Here is a 20,212-nt window from a genome sequence, read left to right on the forward strand (position 1 = left end):
AGAGCAGAACAAGAGCTCAGCCTCCACGAGAGGGGAGCCGTGGTGCTCCTGCAGTGTCCCTGTGTCACTGAGCTGGAACACGTCATGCATCTGCACGAGGTTTCAGCAAGGACCTCACCTCTACTGTCCCACCTCTCAGTTTACTGAGCTGGGTGCTGCAGCACAGCTGGAGGTAACACGGTTTTCCCTTCAGTGACACAGGTGCTGTCAGTTCTCTATATCACAGGAGTGGGTGGTCTTTGGTGTATAAGCAACTTGGGGAGCTGCAGAGATATTTTGTTTCCTGCCCTATTGTAGAAGATGAGTTTGGATTCCAACCCCACAGCCCTGACGTTCCAAGGGATGTGCATCTTACACAAGGGATTACTCCTTAATACATACAGAAATCGTTTTATGCTTTAGCAAGGCATCTGAAATGAGCAACACTTGGTTAAATCTCAGCAATCATTATTTTCTGAGCAGTGCTTTCTCTGAGCAGAGTTCTCACCAAACTTTTTCTATTTTGAGATCTCCATGTTATCACCTGCAATACAGAACTATTGCTATGGCACACACATAAGAAAAGCACCCCAGATTTGCACAGGAAACAAAATAAATCTCTTCAGAAGAAAGAAGCAAGGACTAATTTCTGAAGTTATAGCTAAGGGCACGCCAGAGGAAAAACTGTTATTCAAAATGAACTCCAAGCCAGTTATCTTCCTCCCCAAAAGCCTCCTGGCTTAGATCCAGGCCAAGATTTACACAAAGTTTAATAAGGTTTTCCCTCCCACCTTTGCAACAGAAGATTTAGACCAAAGTACTCTCTTTATCAACTGTTGCATGGCATTGCCAATAGTAACCACTCATCCATATGGCAAATTAACTGTGCAACCAGTGAAGAAGGAAAAAATCATCTGTATTTTTAGGACTCATTTGGCTGTTTCAAATTCTGCTTTGCACAGAGGCTCTCTGTTGGCAGGCCTGGTGCAGAAGGACAACGTATTTGCAAAGCTGGCAATGGCAGGGTAGTGGGACATTTACCACATACCTATTTGATAACTTCAAATGGGCAGAAAAGCTTCCTGTAACTTTAAGTTGTTACTGACTGTGGGGACCAGGAGCCAAGCACCAACACGGGAACCAGCCCTGCATGCTTTCAGCTCCTGAGAACCCCACATGCAGCTGAGAAAATCTGCAGGTTACAGCGTGCCCTCCTGCCCCCCCATCACTCCTCAGCTGCCAAATTCTGTCTCTGTTATATCAGGACTGGCCTGTCCTTCCTCCAAGGGAGGCTGGGTGGAAGAAATTCTTGCAGAGCTGGAGCAAGAGCTCCATCTTCTGAAGCAGAAAAGGGATCCCAAACCAGACCACATCCCAGAGCAGTTAATGGCTGTAAAATCACCCACAGCATAAAGTGACCTATCTACAGAAGGAACAGCTTTGATAAATACAAAGGTGTGGTCTGAAAATCAGTTTTTAGAGTGCAAGTGCATGATGGCTATAAGGACATGCCAGTGAAGAGCTCTATGAATAACTCTAGGAAATGGAGAGAAAACATCCTACACCATCCTACAGTGCTGCCTGAAGTGTGTGTAAAATTAGAACCATGCCTAGAGACTGCATACACAATCAGAAACAGAGAGAATGAGCAAAGTCAATCTTAACAGGGAAAACTGAACCTCAGCACTGCTGCCAGGCTCTGGCAACACGGCTGCAAACATCTGAGCAGCACTGTGAGATGTACAGCAGAGCTTTCTGTGGTTCTGTCTTGTCAAATTCTTCTTACTTTGTACTCAGTGACTCTGTAATCCTGCTTAGAGCTGCAAGTCTCTAGGATTTGGGGGTTATGACCACTGACAAAGCAAGCCAGCATTCAAAGTTCACCAGTATCCTATTTTCAGGGTGCTTTCAGGGCTGGAGAAACCTCCATACAGGCTGTGGTCCAGTACCCAGAGATAACCAGACTTCCTTTTTTAATGTACAAAACCTTTGTGGGTTTTCTCTCTGTGTTCTGAGCTGTTCCAGCCACAATCTCCATCCCCCTATTTCCAGCATGGTGATGAAAAACCATGGAGTGGTGATACCGAATACATGGCAAGGGTGATGGGCTGCTCCTAAGGCATTTTCTTGTGTCATCTGCTATTCTTCTTAATCTATGTACATTTACAACTAGAAAATGAGAAACGTGATTTTTAAGACTAGAAGCCTTTCGCTAAAACCTGGTAACTTGTTTATAAACTATTTTAATGATGGATTAACAAGCAGCAACCAGCAGTGAGTGCAAGAGCAAGGCTTGACCAAGCGCAGAACTGAAGCCTTCCTTTCACGTGCTTTGGATCAGGCCACAGCATGTTTTGCAGCACAAGGAGGTTTTGCCTAGGTGCATCCTATTTGCACGGGGTCTGAGCTACAGCAGTGAGAAGGCAAAAAAAGTCACGGGAATCCCTGATCAGAATCCATTTCTTCTCCTAGATCTTCCACCCAGTGCTCTTGCAATGAAACCTATGTTTTTAAGTGATTCTGTTGTTGTTTTTTTTTTAAACTTACTAGTGCCTAAAATCAGAGAAGTGTCTTAAGGTTTTAACAAAAACAAACACAAAAAAGCAGTAGCTTAATTTACTACTTCTGCAGGCTTTTTGGAGTAGCTGCTTTCTTTTTTTTCTACTGCAGAGGCAAATGCAGCCAGACTTAGTATATCAAGTGTAGTACAAATGGCTTAAAAGACCTGAATTGAGTTCTGAGATGTTTCTGTTACGGGTATTATAGGATACCTGCAACTTTGGCATTCCGAAATCTACAATCACCGACTACTATTTGCAGACTGTGGACAGGGATCCAGCCTTCTTTTCTTCTGTTTAGGTTTTTCACCAACCTTTGAACAACAACAGTATTAGTAAAAAGAAACAAACCACGCCACAAGCAGTTTTGTATCAGCAATGGGCACACTTCACACAACAGTCAGTGCAACCAACAGCCTGCTCAAATCAGGGGAGCATTTTAACAGGAGCTGTGCATGCATTTAAGAATTCCTCCCAACTAAATTTAGGCACCTAATTAAAAAACCTTCATCAAGAACACGGTTACTTTGGGCCCCTCTCTAGCTAATGGAGAGGAACAGGGCTCTCCAGAGCATAAGTAACCCTGCCTAGGATCTGCATCATTCTCCAGAAGTGCCTGTTTCCCTCCACTGACTACCAATGAAGCCCAGGACAACTACTCTGCTGCTCATGTGAGATGTGCGCTAACAAATACGTTTGGTCTGAGAAATCTCTGCCTGGCACTGGCTAAAACTGCTACGAAAGGTGGTGAGCATTCAGCAAAACTGAGATGCTTTAAATCTTCAATTTGCTAACAGCAAATTTTCCCATAAAGCGTAAGGGCTGTAGATGCTGGCCAGGAATCCTCCATGCAGCAGCTGTGCCCGTGTGTTTATGCTAAGGAGAGGCTGGCTGAAAAGAGCTAGTCAGAAATCAGCCTGGAAAGGAACTACAGGCAGAAAACTTGGCCAAAATGCTGCAAAAATCAGAAGAGGGCATGCTGTCCTCTGAGACAACGAGACCAATGGTTCAACAGGCAGGAACATAGGGTATGGTAATTTCCTAGGCAATGCTCCCAGTTATAAGGAGAGAACCAGCTGTGAATTGCTATCCCCACAAGCCACAGCTTTAAATACAACTGAAAGATGGTCTGCAGCTATTAACCAGTTAACACTGGTTCATTACAGCCATTTGTGGGAAGAAAATGTCTTGCAATTACTCAATATTGCTATTAATAAACCTAGAGGAGCAAAGCCAACAGCTGAGCTGGGGAAGGCACAAAGTGGGCACAAAGCTCTCACTCAAACCACCCATTGTAGCTGGATGAGCACTACCAAGGGTCTGCTGAGATGTCAACATAACACAGCTCAGCCACACACCCATGGCAAGGGAAGTCCAAACACATTTCTCAAGGCTAAACCAGTGTGTAAGGCCTCTAGACTTGGAAAGGGAATGAGTTCTCTGGCTTTCTGGTAAAGGCTGAAATCTAATCAGAAGCTGCAAGGAATGTACTACCAGGCAGGTGAGCAGCATGGCACTGCCGTGCAGGCTCTTAGAGATAAGGCAAAGTAATCCTAAAATACCTACCACTGTCCCTCACCATCTTCATGCAAAAGCTGAATTTCATCCCCATTTTTCACCAGCAGATCCTCTGATCCTCTCCTCTTGCAGTCTGCAAGGGCTTTGTATTTTCCTGGAGACTGTGGCAGAAAAAAAAAGAAGTTATCTACCTGAGCTACACTCAGTATCACAGAGCCATTATTTCTGACTGCTGTGGGGAATGTGATAGAGCACTAACTGCTACCTTAATTAAAATCGTTTCAAGGAATTGAAACAACTCGTCTGAGGTATCTCCTCATTCCCCAAATGGAGATACAGAAAAATGGAGACATGGAGAAGATACACCCATTATTCAGTGAAGCTTAGCAAAACAACACGATCAAAACCTCAAGCTTTTTCACTTCTGTACTAACCAGCTGGTTCCCCTCCTCCTCTTCAGTGTCCGAGCAGTTGGAAAGGTACTGGTTACCCGACCACTCCTCCAGCCCCTCACAGATCTCCAGCGACTGTGACATTCCTGGCCAGCCTGCAAGACAGCACGCAGCTCAGCTGGGGAACCCTGCGCCCACGCAGTGCCCCGAAGGAAGGGAGATGCCCTACTTCTGTGGGGCTTGCTCTGGGGTGACAGGAGCACGCTGTCCAGCGGCACCGGGCTGGTGCGCTCCGAGTCGTTCTCTTCTGAGCTTATGGAGGCTCTCTGCTGCTTTCTGAAAGATTAAATACGTATACATATTAGTTCTACTCGATAAATGAAATTAAACTCCACGACGATTTGTAAAGCGGCATCAGAAATAATAATGGTACTTGTTAATATATGCTTTTTCTGAAGGATCTCAGTGCCCGGTTTCAATTTTGGGGAGGATGCAAAATGAAAACTGCAGCTCAGGTTGTGCTGCCAGATGAGTGCACGCTGGTGCCCCCCACCCAGAGCCTCCCCAGGGACTCACCCATCGCTCAGCTGGGAGGACAGGTGGAGCTGGTCAGTGCACAAGCCAGGCTGCTGCTTCTCCACTGTGGGGAGGTCAGACACCAGGTTTACATCCTTGTTTCTTAGCAGCTGTCGCATCTGAAGCATTATTTTAAAAGCTAGGCCTTTCAAACAACTCTAATGATTATTGCTTAGAGAAAACCAGACCTAGGGACTATTACAAAGAGCAGATTTAGATATGATTAAGATGGTATGCTAGCACAAATCCAATAGCAAGCATTGCACTGAAGTCTATGGGACTATAACATGCTTAAAACAAGGCATCTGCTATGAATCTTGTTGAATTAAGCATATGAGAACAAATGTGAAATAACTCCCAACAGTAATGGCAAAAAAAAAAAAGTACTTCAGTAATTCGTTTCTACTTGAGCACCCGGCCTTTACAGCTCTAACTTACATTACTTCCCTGTAATGTAAGACCTCATCCAGAATTGTGCTACTGGGTTTCTTCTGAAAATCAATTCTCTGGTGAGAATTAGTGGATTTGAAGATTAGTAATGTGAAAATAGGAAAGGTTCCGCCGCAGAGTGAATGCCACAGACAAATTGGTCAAATGTACCTTTTATGAGCTCCTGCTGCTTGAATAAAATTTTTCTTATTTCATTTAACCATGCCATCTTCAGATCTACTGTTTGGGCCTAGAAGAAGAGTGAATTGTCTGAATTTTGAATTATGAATCACCCATTATATTGTATGAACAGAACCTTACTTTTCAATGCCACAATTATCTGAAATCCCCTTTCATCCGAAGCCAGCATTAGATTTAAAATATTCTTGATTTTTTAAAATTAACAACCCCACCACATCCAGGCAACAGCAGAAATGGCAGAGACATCGCCACAACCCAAGGAGTGCAGGCAAAAGCCCATCTGAGCATGCATCTTTTCTCTTTTTAAAATACCCCGATTAGGGCCAAGTCTATCCTTTGAATATATGTATACCCTGCCACATACATCTGCTTTCTGAGTTTAAGTTTGCTACTGGATTATAACAAGGAAGAAAAAAGCTTAGCAGAAGACTAACTAAAAAAAGAGTCAGCGAACAGTATTTTCACATGAGGTTGTGCTTTGAACACCCCATTAGGCAAACACTTCACCCTTACAAGCTTCTATTCAAAATGCTTCAAAAGTGGGAAAAATAAACAGGACGAAATCAGGCTACTATTCTATAGACTAGTCCAACTACTGCTGGAAATAGCACCGTGGAGGCTAAGCCTGCACGCTGGGGGCAGTTCCAACATCTAATTGTAGTAGAGCATGTGTTCATTAAAACATGAGGCCCACTTCCCAGCTCAGTTCATGTAAGCTGTTAAGCACAGTAAAACGTTTTTTTTCAACTACTGGTTTATATGAGATTGCATTTGGAATTAAAGGCTCTGTTTCCAAGAATCAACTCTGTCTCCATGTTAAGACAACTTTTACAGCCCTGTACTGGACACTGAGGAGTAGCCACTGTGAACACAGACACGGTCAAAGAGGAAGAAGAAAAACAAGTTGAACGTCTGATAACCTTATATGCTGTGAAGATCAAGGGGAGACGTTTCCATACCACTATTTACAAGGAAGTACAAATACTCAGATTTCTGAAGCTACAAACCTGCACAACGTATACCTCTTCTCTCCCACTATACCAGATTTCAAATTTTCGATGATCCCCCTTCACATTCTCGGTTATTCCAACTGCATTCATCTGCAAAGAAAAAAGAACCAAAAAATGAAGCATGTTACAAATCTTTCCCCTTTGAAATGGATCCAGATATTTTGCACCACGTTGAACTGGGTGAAAACAGCTTTGTTTAACACATTTCATCAATTTTAATTTCAGCAGCAACTGGAAGTCATTATCTGAGTTATTCCACCCGATTTCCATCAGCTTGCCTTATTTCCAAAAGCTTTCTTATAACCACCAACAGACTTCAGAGGAATTTCTACTCAGGATTCAGTGGAACAAACTGAGAAGGCATCTCAAGCCTCTTCCAGCACGACATCTCTCGGATGAGGTATCTGAAGCTCTATAAATGCACGGCGTGTTATTTTCTTACATACTTAATTTGTGCTGTGTTATATTTTCTTTACTTGCTGGACTGCTTTCCATTCTTTAAACCCATCCGTGAAGCCCTTAGCTCCTTCGGGAACTTCAGGTCATTCTCTTTTGGTCTCTGACCCATGTGCTGAGCACAACATGCAATTACTGTCCCATTGGTTTTGTATTCTGAAAAACACTTTTCATTCCTGATATTGCATAAACCTGTTTCTTGTTGAAAGCAGAGTTCGCTAGCAATTCATCACTGATTAACAGACGATCAAAAACAGTTAAGTATTCCACTTTCACGTTTTGAAACAGATCTAACAATAATGGTATCATGTCATCAATTATCCACACAGGTGGCAGTAAAGAAATCCAGTATAAATACAAATATAGCTGGAGAAAGAACAGCTGTTAAACACCACTGTTCCCTTCTGTCAATGGGCATACTCAGGGCTTTTTGTCTGCAAGGCTACAACAGTTACAGGTGGGATTCACTTGGGCACGCTCTCGGTTCCTACTCACTTTCTGAAAGGTTGGCACCCCATTTCAGTGACTATGAAGAGCCTCAGGAAAAAGGAAGCAAGTTTTTAATTAGCTTTTTTTAGCCTCAGCCAGATGCTGCCATTTCCAGCTCTGTGCTTGGCGATCTGTGCAGTGCCTGCTACAGAACTGCCCAGGCATCAAGACACCTGAAATTTTAGATTATCCACTATGAAGACATGAAGGAAGGTGCCAGAAATAGGTGAGTTTAGGCCATATTAATTCACATCAGAGTATTTCAAAATACTTTTCCCTCCTTCTGAGCAGGATTTACTGTCCCTTCAGCTGTGGTTTGCTGCAATGCAGATTGAGGTGGCTGAGCTTAACTCTCCGGGATGGCATCCATCTGCATCACTGCAGTGCACTCACTTCCACTGTGGTAAAAGGCAGACACATCTACTTTGCACTGCAGTGAGTTATGAACCTGCATGCTCTAAGTTACTGAGTACTGAGATATTTATTGCTGGCTATTTTATACAACATTTAAAATATTATCTTCTTGTTAGGTTTGCCTATTTGGGGGAAGTTTTGGGGTTTTGTTTTTGTTGTTTCTACAGATGTCCTATTACTCAGCTTCCGTGAAACAGCTTTCTTTAATTCTGAATCCCTGCAAAACACACTTGCAAGAAAAACTAATTCCGTGATACTATCACCAATCAACCAAATGCCAAGCTCCAGAAACATGATTTTGCCCTCAGGACAGCAATTCTGAGAACGTATGCGTGCGGGGATGTAATCCTTCAGCATCTGTGCATTCTCTAACCACAACCTCTCACCTTACAATCCAAAAAACTGGAAAATGAGCCCCTCCTAGACAAACACTGGCCGCATCACCTGGACTCCTGAACGCAAGATTTTCTCCTCTGAGCAGGTTTCCCCATGCTGCCTCTTCAGTTCTTTCAGAAGCACATATGGCAAAACAAGTACTACAGGGAAAACAAGCTCCCCACAAAGAAAATTATGCTGTTTGGGAAAAGCACTTAAGTAGCTAAACATATGGACTGGGATTTGTTTTCAATACACAGTTTGTAATGTGCAGCGGAGCTGAACAGACTCATCTACTGTAACACTCTTGAAAGGTGTCTGACTTCTGGTGGCATCTCTATCCCCAGACCCTATGGAGATCAGGGGACTCACAGCATCTGAACTTGAAGGCTCAGCCTCCAAGTGCCCATTTTTTCTCCATTCTGTGATGTACCTATACTGTACTTTTATTTATCAAGAAAAACAAGGCAGACTATTGAGACAAAATGCTCATGTTAGAAGTGCTCATTACACACAATAAGCCAGACGGTCTCTTTTAGAGAAGCAGTTTGGGATTTTTATTGGTAAGAGCTGGCATTTATAGGCTTGGGACAGTTGTTTATGTCCCTCCTGTTTTACGAGAGGCTATTCTCTTTGCCTGATAATTGTGCTTCTATCTGCAGCTGGAGCCTGCCAAAGGAGAAAGGCGTGGGAGAGGAGGAGGAGTGACACCTCTCCTCCTGGCTGTGCAGCAGGAGGCTGTGCCTCCTTGGAAACCAGGGGCTTGAGGAGCCCCCATTCTTCCAAGGGGCTGGGGATGACAGCAATTCATGCTTTCAAACCCTGGTCCTGGAAAGCAGACTAAGGGAGAGAGGAAGGCACATCGCCATCCCTGGGTCTTGTCCACAGCACTGCTTCTCTGGCAGATGCCACCACAGATCGCACTACGTGTTACTACATCCACCAGCCTGCCTCTTGTGCCACTTCCATTTGGAGCATTATAGACCTTGACAGCAGAAACCAAGCCGCTGTGCCACTGAAAATACACTCTCCAGGTTCACAAAGTTAACAGTTTACAATTCCCGTGGCAATGGCCCCAATGAAAAAATCCTTACTTTCAGAAAATGCTTAAAGCTGTAAGATGAAGTTTTATCATATCCATCTCCGTGATCCTCTCGCTTCTTGCAGAAGACCAAAGCTTTCTCATACAGGAAGAGATGCCTCTGCATTGGCTTGAATCTGGCGAGATCCTTCATTTTTGTTGGACCTTTTCGGTGTCCTGTCCAAACACTGAAAGATCCTTGCATCAATACTTTCCCTAGTTCACTCAAGTCGCCCTGGGAAAAGTATGACAAATATATTAAAAAAAAAGATTACGTCAATTAAAATGTAGGACTGTGCAAACAATGAAGGGCAGTGGGGCCAGCTCTGTTCCAAGGCACGTCACTCTAAGAATAGGTCTTCCTGGAAGGATCAGATGATCTTTTGGGAGTGACGGCACGGTGCCAGGAGGGAAGAAGAGGTCTCAGACACAAGCCTCCAGTTAGTCTACGCAAAGGAATGCAAGTCAATAATTGGAAGGTAAGGAAACTCGCCAGCTCCTAGAGAAGTTCATGTCAAGGGTTCTGGATAACCCACATCAGTGGGAGAGGACAGATGATAGCTGAGCCTGAACAGAGGTTGTGCAGAATGGGAAGAATAGGATTTTTCAAGCAGGCCAGGACTGCAACCAGCAGCTCAGCCATACACGCAGCCCTCCCTGAATCCCTAGGAAGGACAACCACTTCAACAGGCAAGGACCAAAACCTGCTTCAGGGTGTCTTTAATTAAAGGTTGAATGAGAAACATTATGAAGATAGCTCAGCTCAATTACAAGGTGAACCATTAGAGAACTAAAGTAGATTCTGGAAAAATGCTCTCAGGAACCACAAGGTGGCAAGTGTGGGCACTATGTGACTCCACACATCGTTAGATGGGAATGGTTTCCAAAATCCTGAAATCAAATGGAAGAATGTCACCTATAAGCTTCCTGATGCCATTCAGTTTGTAATTGTTCTAAACTGGTTTTTAGTTCATACATCCTGGGTCACTATCCGCTTCCACTATACCAACCAGCACTGTACAAGTTCTCTAGTTACCCAAATCTACTCACGTCATATCCTGTTATTGAAATCTGATGCATAGAGTCATTGACTGATTTTAGCAAATCCAACATTGCAACCAGAGCTTCTTGAAGTTCCTGAACTCCATCACAGCTTGTGCTGTACTTTAGCAACTCCTGAAAATAGAAATGGAAGAGCACGTGTTTGCAACTGAACAAAGCAGACTTTTTTTCCAGCTCACCCAAAGTTTCCAATGCCCAAGAGCAAGCTGCACTCCCTGAGTTTCTTTTTTCATGTGTCCATGGAAAAAAACACTAATTGTAAACCAGTCAGTATGAGGAGTGGAATATCACTGAAACATGTCCCATTTTCTCTGGGTTTCCTTGAGGACAGCATCAGGTTACAGAGTGGCATCACTCTTATCTGAGTTCTCTGTGTTGCATTTTCCTGCTTGATAAGAAATGACAAATATGACTCAGGTTTGGCATCAGCTGCTAATGTGTCACAAATGCATTCAGATGAGTTTGCAGTAGATGATTGTCTTCAGGCTGGCAGACAGGAGGAAGACTATAAAACCCAGAGACTTTATGCCAATAAGCAGAAGACAGAATTGGCCACTGTATGACTGATATAAAATTACTCTCATTTCATATCTCCTCCACTCACTTAGAGCCTCATGCGTACTCATTCCTTTTTCAAGTCAGAAGGTGAGATTCAACAGCCTTCAGAAGTCACCACCACAGCTCTCTGTAAAGTGGGAATGGCAGCACTGCTCTGCCTCAGAAGGGGGACACAAGGATGAATACATTAAAGATTATGGGCACTACAACAATGGGCAGAAGAGATGCATCAGTATAGTATATTTTCATTCATCATACCCTTACGGACATCTCTGGTTCATTTTTCTTATATTTTACATCTCCGAACAGGTTCAGTTCTTCTCCCCACAAAAATGACACGTCAAAAGCACACACTTCTTTTTCAGGTATGAAAAACGTCATCCTTGCTGAATGTCACTATGGAGAGCCAAGCTAAGCAATGCGTAACCTAAGGCTTGGTGCTGATTTAGAGGTAAACTTTAACTGAAAAATAAAATGGAAAACAAACCTATCTCCAAATGTCTTTTCAAAAGCAGCTTATGAAATACCTTCAGAAGCAACTGGTATTTTGTCAGGCGCTGCACTGGTTTGAGCAAATAGGAATCCAGTCCGAGTTTGTGCTCTAATTTTCTTTGGCACTCCTGGAATAAAGAATTCACATTAGGTAAGATATGTGCTAATAATAAATAGTTATTCTAACAGAATGAGTAATATTGTTTGAAGTCTGCAAAGATTTCATGCAAAAACGTCCTATAGTCCATATAACTAAAAGATTTTGTAAAAAAGTGCAAAATAATATAATGGATGGATGCCTCAAATTCTTTGTGTACAAGAAACTCCAACTGCCATTTTTGTGCAACTTTCATGCAACGGCAAACGGAATACACTGCAAAACCAGTGGAGTGCTGAGGATGGTGTTTAGGACCAAGTGCCCCAGGACGATGCTGCCTTGATAGAAAGCAACAGCTCACCTGGAAGAAGGTGCTCTCAGAGCACTGCCTCCACAGGGACTCTGACCGGGGCTTGTTCTGACAATATTTCTCATACATCTGGAAATCGTCTCGCTGCACAGAAAACCAAAATGCAAGTCACACACATGTATGCAGGCCTGCTGGGAAGCTAAACAGAGGGAATACTCAAACTGCAATGCGCTTTTATCTCTGCTGCCAACTCTAACACCTGCAAGTCACAGAATTTGGGTAAAAGAGCCACTGCTGGGAAGCAGAAAGCTCCTTGCAGAAAGCCATGGTGTAGTGGCTGCTGCTTTCCTCCATCTGCTGCTGTCCATGCAGTTGCATTCTCTGCCTTGCTGTTGGAATTACGTATCAGAAACACCTCATCCAACTGACACAACTGAGATGTTGAAGAGTGCACAGCACAGCAGAAACATTGGCCTTAAAAAGTCTGTCTTACATGTAAAAATGAGTCACCAACCCTGTCTAGGAAACAAAATCCCACTCTCTCGGGTGCTCCCAGGCAGCTCTCCAAACTGTGCAGGAATATTCTGCAAGAGACAGGAGAAGAGACAAAATGCAGCTGTGAGCAAGCTACTACTTGGGTATTTCATCATTACAGGTAATCAGTGAGGCAAAAAGGGGGAGGAGAGCCAGCACCATACTTGTTGTGGAAGTCGTATATCTCGGGCATGTTTCCGAAGAGGACATCCTTCCTGTTCCTCAGCACGGGAGGCATGAGGATCACCATGGCAGGGTTGTCCATCTCAGCTCTGTAGCCCTGCAAGATGCAAAATGGGTTAACTGCTCAGTTTTTAAGGCCTTTGCTTGGCATCTCCTCAAAGGCAGAGGACAAAGGGATGTGAGCAGACTTCCAGTATAATCTACTTCGTTTCAAATTTCTGCATCTCTTTTCTTTTTTTCTTTTGTCCCTAAACACCTGACCTTTAGCACATCAGCCTTCAGTGCATGGGCAACTGGGGCTGCGGTCCAGCAGAGAATGGCTTGGGAGAGCTTTCCCAGGGTGAGTGAATGCTGTGGAGATGTTCTGATCACAAAAGGCAAATCGCAGCCGCTTCCTGCTCGCCACAGCTCAACTGCAGGAGAGGTCCCACAGGAATATTTGTGTGGGTTCAACACATCTGCCACTACGACCCTGGGACACGAGAGACAACGTGTTTGTACAGGATGTGCACTTACAGATGCTGTCATGAGATCCAGTGTCCAAGGTGATTTGTTACAAAGCAGAGAAGGCTTGAGATCAAACACCAAAATCAATGGGCTTTGTGCTCTTGCACAAGACATGCTGAATACCAGGATCTTGCTCTCCTCAACTCCTGCTGCCTCAGGATTCTGTCCCCTATCGCCCCACCTGCCTCTTGCAATCACGGCCTCCCAGAAGGAAGCCTTTGCTGCCAACTGCTGGGGGGAATTAGCAAACAGCGCAAAGCTCTCTGCAGGAAAATGACATTACTACACCAGTGCAAAAACAGCTACCAGATGTGGTAAATATCCTAAATGCAGAAGAGGAGGAAGGCAGAGCCAGCACTCAGGACCGTCTCTGCAAAGAAAACATCACGAAGCTATTGGCAGCAGCTCAGGCAGCTCATGCCAGTCACTAAGTGCTGCACAAAACTGAGGTCAATTTAACACAAGTAGCAAACGTTTGCCAAAACATACTTAGTATGGACGGCATATCTTCTTTGGCTTTTCAAATTAATCTCTTATACTAATTATGGCTTAAATCAGTATTCCTTCCACTAAGCAGGCATTCTGTATTTGATTAAGGATGCAGTAGAAGATAAGTATCTGGAAAATTAGTCATTTACATTTAACCGCTGCAAGGAGGTTTCTCTCTCCTAAGGAAACGTTATTTTCCAGAAAACTTAACTCGACCTGACCATTGCCCCCTACCTGGACTTGACACAGCAATAAATCTGCATACCTTCCAACTGCTTTATCACATCAAGCATAGTGTAACAAAACAAAAACCAATCAGCACAGGGTAACTGTGTAACTACCTGCAGCTGAACAGATTTATATGGCATTTGTTCTCAGGTCAGAAAAATGAAATCAGGATGAGGTAATTAACAGTGACTTGTTTCATTCATCAGCAAGTGGTATTGTGGAACAAAGTATGCGTGTCTAAAATAGAAGTAGAGAAATTAGAATCTGGTTTCTGAATTAAGAAATGTGCTTTATACATCCACAAACCTCACGGCATCGAGACAGAAACCTTCCAAGGATAAAACACAACTTTCTCTCATCTCCAAAAGGTAAAGAACTGAGGGAGCAGTTAAAAGCACCAGCTCTTTGTACATTTCCACAAGCAGCGACAGAACTAATTACCAGTGCATGTGTGTACAAACAGAAGGCTTCTTCCTCATTCTGGATGAAAAGTTCATCCTGACACCAAATGTTCCTGCAGATGCATCCGACTCAGAAATAAAAGGGAGAAAACTTGAAAACTCATGACTAGCTGGGGATCTGACAGTTTGGTAGAAACCTGTCCCGTCACATTTCTGCTTAGTTCGACAGAGTGGCAGGTGCTCTTTTGTACAAGTCACCGGGGAACAGTAATGAGCTATCTGAAGAAGTCACTCACCGTCAGAACAGTGAACAGTTCCTCTACATACACTCTCTCAGTTTCTATAAGCTCATTTATGACATGGCTACAAGAAAGAAAAAAGAAAAACAATGTTATTATGTCCGCAAAAAAAAAGCACAGGCAATTTCTGTAAGCCCAAAACACAGTGCGACCTCAAGAACAATCAGCATAGGGATGACAAAATAGACAAAAGTGCAAGAGGTGACATCAAGGACTATGATGTACGTGGATGGTGATAAGGGCTGACCAGAAACACATCATTTGGAGTGATTTAAACAGAGTGAAAGCTTACCCTTTCAGTATATCTAGGTTGTCATCACTGTCTGAAATAAAAGTCTGCAAAGAATTCCGTTTTTCCTGATAATCGTGCATTACTTCGATCTGGAAAAGAAATGGGATGGACTTGAAGGAGCTGCAGAGAGGTCACTGCAGAGGCAGGATAAGCCCAGCCCTCAGTGGAGCTATGGGAACATTGTCAGGGGTGGACAAAATACACTGACTTTTAAGGAATCCCTTGTCTCACTGGACTTGAAAAGAGCACAACTTCTACTGGGTAGCCAAAAAGCCCTAGAAATTGCTATGCTGCGTAATATCTGGAAATGCTGGCAACATTCATTCATGCAGAGACCAGACAATGGTTCCCACAGGGGAAATATTTGACATCTACTTGGAAAACTCTGCATCTGCATTGTTATGCAAATTCAGGGAACAACACACAGGAGAACCATATCTGGGACTTGGCAAAACAACCCAAGATAGAACTTGGATGCTGGACAAATCCAAATAAACTACAGGGGTAAGAAAGGTTAAATATTTTTAAAATTAAAAAGATCCTTCACACCTCGATCTGAATCCAGTCAGTTTTTCCCAGTTTCAGCTAGGTTCCTGGTCTATGAAACTCATTCAGATTTTGCTAGCAATTTTTACCTTGCGAGAACTTGGAGTTTTTCTTGATGTTTTCTTCCCAGGGAGAGAGAGGTCAAATGAAAATTTCAGACTGGAATTAAAATCCACACCTCGGGTAGAAAAAAAAAATCATTCCATAATGTACATCTGTGGTGATGGAGATGGCTGAAAGACTACATGAGCTATTAGACAGCAAGCACTACAAGCAAAGTGACTTATCAGACTGGCTTCAAACCCAGGGCTAACATGAAAGAGGAACCGGGTGTCTTCAGACCACAACAAGAAAATAAAAGAGGACAAAAGTAATGCATTCAGAGTGGTTTGGTTTCAATCCACACCATCAAACCCACACATCACAAAGCGCTCCCGGCAGAGCCCAGCGTGCGTCTTTGACACCGCGCATCGCCCAGCAGGACTGCGGCATTTTGATGTTTGGTGTCAAACGGAGGCCTTATTAACAAGCTCTCTCGACATGATCTACCCAGAGAAGGGCCTTTTGTCTTTCCCCTCTTGCTGGCTGTGCTCATTTCAACGCGCCTGATCACCTCTTTCGGGAATATGATTAATGGAGGATACCCGTGCCTTGCAGGTGATGGAGCGCCTTTGCTAGAAAAATGTGCGTCACACAGAGGCAGTGCAGCGAGCACGTCCAATGGATGATGGCCTCACAGCGTCCCACAGAGGTGCTCAGACACCTACCCCTATTATTTAAATCACCAATTTCGCCTTAATGCTTTCCTGCTTCTAGAAAGCTGAAAAAAAAAAAAAACCTGGTAAAATGGACAATATTTTAGTTTAAAGATGGAGTTTTTTGTCCTGCATGGAAATTCAGAGGGCAGGGAATGTGGCACTGGCTGGAGATGAGAAAATCCAGGCTTTATTTGCAGCACTGGCCTGTATATTGAGTAGCTTCATTCCCCTCCCTCCGCCAGCTTTCTTATTTACATTATTTGCTCCCCAAACTGGAGCCCCTTTTACTGCTTGCATGACACCTGCTACAATTCTCCACAGTCAACACACAAGAATTCATCATAAACATATTTGTATTTAAGCAGATCACCGGTGTCTGATCATTTTACGCAGTCAGATCATGGACTTTAATATTCCCACATAACTTAGCACATCCCTGGTTTAAAATAGACGAGCACTGCTTTCAAGTACTTCTGAATTCTGATACATAAAGGGCTGCTACAGATGGAAGTTTTAATGATATCATTTAACGCTAACATCGTGCCACATCCCATTAACAAAATGAAGGCAGAACATGCAGCAACCTCAGTTCAACCAGAACTGGTACCTTTATGGGCATTAATTATTCCACAGTTGGGATGTAAAGAAGACATTCTCAAAGAATCAAAGGGAGTTAAACATCCCGCTTGTCACTATGTTCATGACATTCAGCTCCTTGCATCTCTAGGCTCCTCTGCAAACGTCAGTCTAATTTTATGTCAGCTCTAGCTCAAGGCAATAATGGAGACTGTCACCAAGAACAGGTATATAAATAGGCTTCAGGCTATGGAATAGGCTAACAAATTTATACTTTTTTCCCCCCATATCACTAATTCACCAGATCATCCAGTAGATGCTAGGAAAGCAGAAGTGGAAGTATGTACTGTTTTTAGCTGACTTTTTTCACTGAGCAGCAAATGAAAACAAATACCAAGCAAGGAGTCCCACTGAGCCAGCTGGAACTGCAGAGGCACAGGCCAGAAATGTGAGGCGTTCCTGCACAAGGAGTGCAAGAAACCACTGCATTCATTTTATCTAGTCATCCTTCTCCTTTCCATGCGGTCACCTCATAAAAGCAAGAAAACATCCTAAGATATTTGGTGGCTCCAATATGGTAGAGTTCAGAAAAACATTAAACATCCAGGAAACAACGGGAGCCCTTCTCATAGCTGGGAAGCACATGTGGAGCCAACACAACAGCACAGAGAGATTCATGATCAACCAGCCCATGTACTCGGTGTGAGGCTTCCACACCCCATTCCTCGAACAGAAACGGGAAGCTAAACAAAAACTGGAAAGCCAGTAAGTCATGTAATATACAACTCTATCATCCAAAGTAAGTGCTGGTTGGTTTCTCAAGTTGTGTTACTCATCCAGAAAATTATCATCTGAAAATAACATGAAGATACTTTACCATGCTTAGGTGAAAACAACGGTGACTTTGATCGTGGTGGGTTTTCTGGTCGAGGGGCCACTAACTGGACGGGACGCACATGTTTATCCAACAGCTTCTTGAAGCAAGACTGACGATTCTCAAACATGCTTCGAACATTTTCAAGCTTGACCTGCACTGACTGTATCTGGCACTGCAGAGTGAAAAAGACTTCCATGATCAAATAACTGCCACTATTTTGCACTTCGAACCAAAACAGAGAACTGTAAAGTTGATAACGCTGCAACACAGTCAGATTTTACTTTTTACTTGTGTAATGAGGAACTGGGGTATTTGCTTACCTTCAATTCAGCTGTTAAGACTGACTCAAAATCATATTGTAGGGATTGGGGATCATAGTTTAAGTGGGGTGAAGAGCTTTCAAGAAATCTTTCTATGTCCTGGAGAGCTTTCTGAGCACCTTCTTTAGACTGGCACTTGTCCATCTGCTGGTTGGCAAGCAGGTAGGCACCCTCATCACAGCACTGCAAGGCCTGAGGAAAACACAGAGTGAGAGCCTAAATCAAGGTATCCATGACAAGTATCATTTACCAGCTCCGTATTTTCAACATGGAGCTAATCAGTACTCATAAAAACCCAAGCAGCTATTGCATTTTGACCACCAGCACAACCAGGAGTGCAAGGAGCCCAGGAGAGGACTCTGCCCCGCAGCAGAGATGCTGCCCACAAATTCCCACAGATTAATGCAACATTGTAGTGAAGAACACAGTAGGAAAAAATTTTTTTCCTAATCATCTTGAACAGTGAAATGGAACAGGGTCAGACTTCACTGCTTTTCTCAGTAGCCTCAAGCATGCTATAGTTGTGTGCCTTCTGGCCTAATTAGCATGAATTTCTCCAAATGTGTTTTGGATGCTGATTAAGATACCAAAGAGCAGTGGAGTCACACGGCTCCACTTCCACACTAGCACAGAGCAGCTGTGCCTATCTACCAATCTGTCATCTTATTTTGAAGACAGTTACGTTCATTCTTAATAGATTGCTAACAAAAAAGGGACAGGGTTTATTTGAAAGCAATACCTCTCTTGCACTCGGTATGGAAATGTCGGAAGTTGTACATGGATGCACCGTGAGAGTGTGAGCAACAGAAGCTAATTTTTGGTGTTCTGAATTGCCTTCTGGAGATGCCCACGTTTTTCTATTGACTATTCACAGCACCAACAGACACCTGTTTGCTAACTTAACCAACTGAGTGAGTAAAAGCACTCTCCAGGTTTCGGAGGAACGCTTGCCTAACACAAATCACTGAAGCAAAGCTGCAAATTGTAGATGCTACCAGCTAGCAGAGAGGCCAACCATCTGCTTCAAGGGGCACTGTATCTCCAAGCTCTACCTGCTGAAGGCGAGTATGAAGATCCAAGGTCTTCTGCAGCCGCATCTGCTTCCTTTTAATCTCGTCAGACAAGACGTCAGAATGGTGCCGCAGCTCGTTGCATTGCTGGCAGATTAAGTTGAGCGCGTAGTGATGATTTGCTGCTAGCTGGTGTCCGTGTAGTATCACCACCTGAGCCTTCCCTATCAGATCCTTTAATGGAAGAAAGAGAATAGACTGCATGCTTACTGAAATAATGCCAAAATATCTACATATAACAACATGCACTTGCTCTTCTTACCAGATTTCAGGTACACATGGAGATGACTGCCATTAGGAGTAGCCAGAATGGGTGGCTTACGCAGGATAAAATGGCACCCATCATCTGGGAAAAAAAACTTTTGCTATCCAAAAGAAGGATGAAGAAGATGACAGTATCTCACCGAGCTAGCACTTCTGTGAATGGCTGCTGACAATGCACTGCTGCCATTTGCAGGAAATGCAGTCTAAGAAAAGGCAGCTGATGTCCGGTTTAGGCACACTATGTTCATAAGCATGACAGGGAGTTTAAGCAGCTATGGCAAAAACAAATCAGGCTCTTTGTAGTAAAGCTTAATGCAAAGAACATGCCAGCTTGTCTGCACCTCCTGGTGAGCGTAGAGGTTACATCTTCCCCAGGACTGGCTTTCTGCTAGGACTGCTTCCCTGCTGCACGGTATGCCTGGCTTTTTGTTCCTCCTACCTCTCTCAATAAAATGTCTTTCAAATGGAAAAAAAAAAAAGCCTTAGACCTTCCCACTAGGACCCTCATTCTTAAATAAACCTCTAGGGGTTGTGTCCAAATCCCTAAGGACTTCGCTATTGCTCCTGGCCCACTAGTTAAGCACTGCCCTTTGCAGAAGTCACATCCTCAGCAGGGCTCCTGTGAATCATCCCACTTCATTCTTCTTTCTGCTACATCTCTTAGTCTTCCTCCTCCATATGTTACATTCAAATCACAGATGCTTAAAGATAGCGACTTTTTTGCCTCTCCATGTGCCTGGTGACAAGTCTCTGTCTATTAGCACTGCTAAAAGCACTTAACATATAAATAATTCTCCTTCCAGCTCATTAACTCCCACACTTCCCCTATGTTCAGACATTTATCTGCTCTGGATTTTCATGGTGGCTCAGC

At 43.6% G+C, this 20,212-nt stretch overlaps 1 protein-coding gene across 2 annotated transcripts in view; it reads right to left on the reverse strand.

Moving 5' to 3' along the window:
- The window catches only part of MCF2 (MCF.2 cell line derived transforming sequence), a 48,740-nt gene that overhangs the window by 3,116 nt on the left and 25,412 nt on the right, over positions 1-20,212 (reverse strand). For both annotated transcript variants that reach the window (XM_021406604.1, XM_021406605.1), the window contains 19 exons: positions 19,060-19,251; positions 18,008-18,199; positions 17,688-17,859; positions 15,566-15,654; positions 14,931-15,019; positions 14,636-14,702; positions 12,696-12,811; positions 12,512-12,581; positions 12,049-12,141; positions 11,626-11,718; positions 10,529-10,654; positions 9,492-9,713; positions 6,661-6,753; positions 5,624-5,702; positions 5,024-5,087; positions 4,677-4,783; positions 4,490-4,602; positions 4,104-4,216; positions 2,751-2,851 (listed from right to left, as the gene is read on the reverse strand). In XM_021406604.1, the coding sequence (XP_021262279.1) occupies positions 2,751-2,851; positions 4,104-4,216; positions 4,490-4,602; positions 4,677-4,783; positions 5,024-5,087; positions 5,624-5,702; positions 6,661-6,753; positions 9,492-9,713; positions 10,529-10,654; positions 11,626-11,718; positions 12,049-12,141; positions 12,512-12,581; positions 12,696-12,811; positions 14,636-14,702; positions 14,931-15,019; positions 15,566-15,654; positions 17,688-17,859; positions 18,008-18,199; positions 19,060-19,251 (2,191 nt within the window). The remainder of the gene's footprint in view (positions 1-2,750; positions 2,852-4,103; positions 4,217-4,489; positions 4,603-4,676; positions 4,784-5,023; positions 5,088-5,623; positions 5,703-6,660; positions 6,754-9,491; positions 9,714-10,528; positions 10,655-11,625; positions 11,719-12,048; positions 12,142-12,511; positions 12,582-12,695; positions 12,812-14,635; positions 14,703-14,930; positions 15,020-15,565; positions 15,655-17,687; positions 17,860-18,007; positions 18,200-19,059; positions 19,252-20,212) is intronic.

Source organism: Numida meleagris, chromosome 8 (assembly GCF_002078875.1).
Source record: "Numida meleagris isolate 19003 breed g44 Domestic line chromosome 8, NumMel1.0, whole genome shotgun sequence".
Classification (NCBI taxonomy): domain Eukaryota; kingdom Metazoa; phylum Chordata; class Aves; order Galliformes; family Numididae; genus Numida; species Numida meleagris.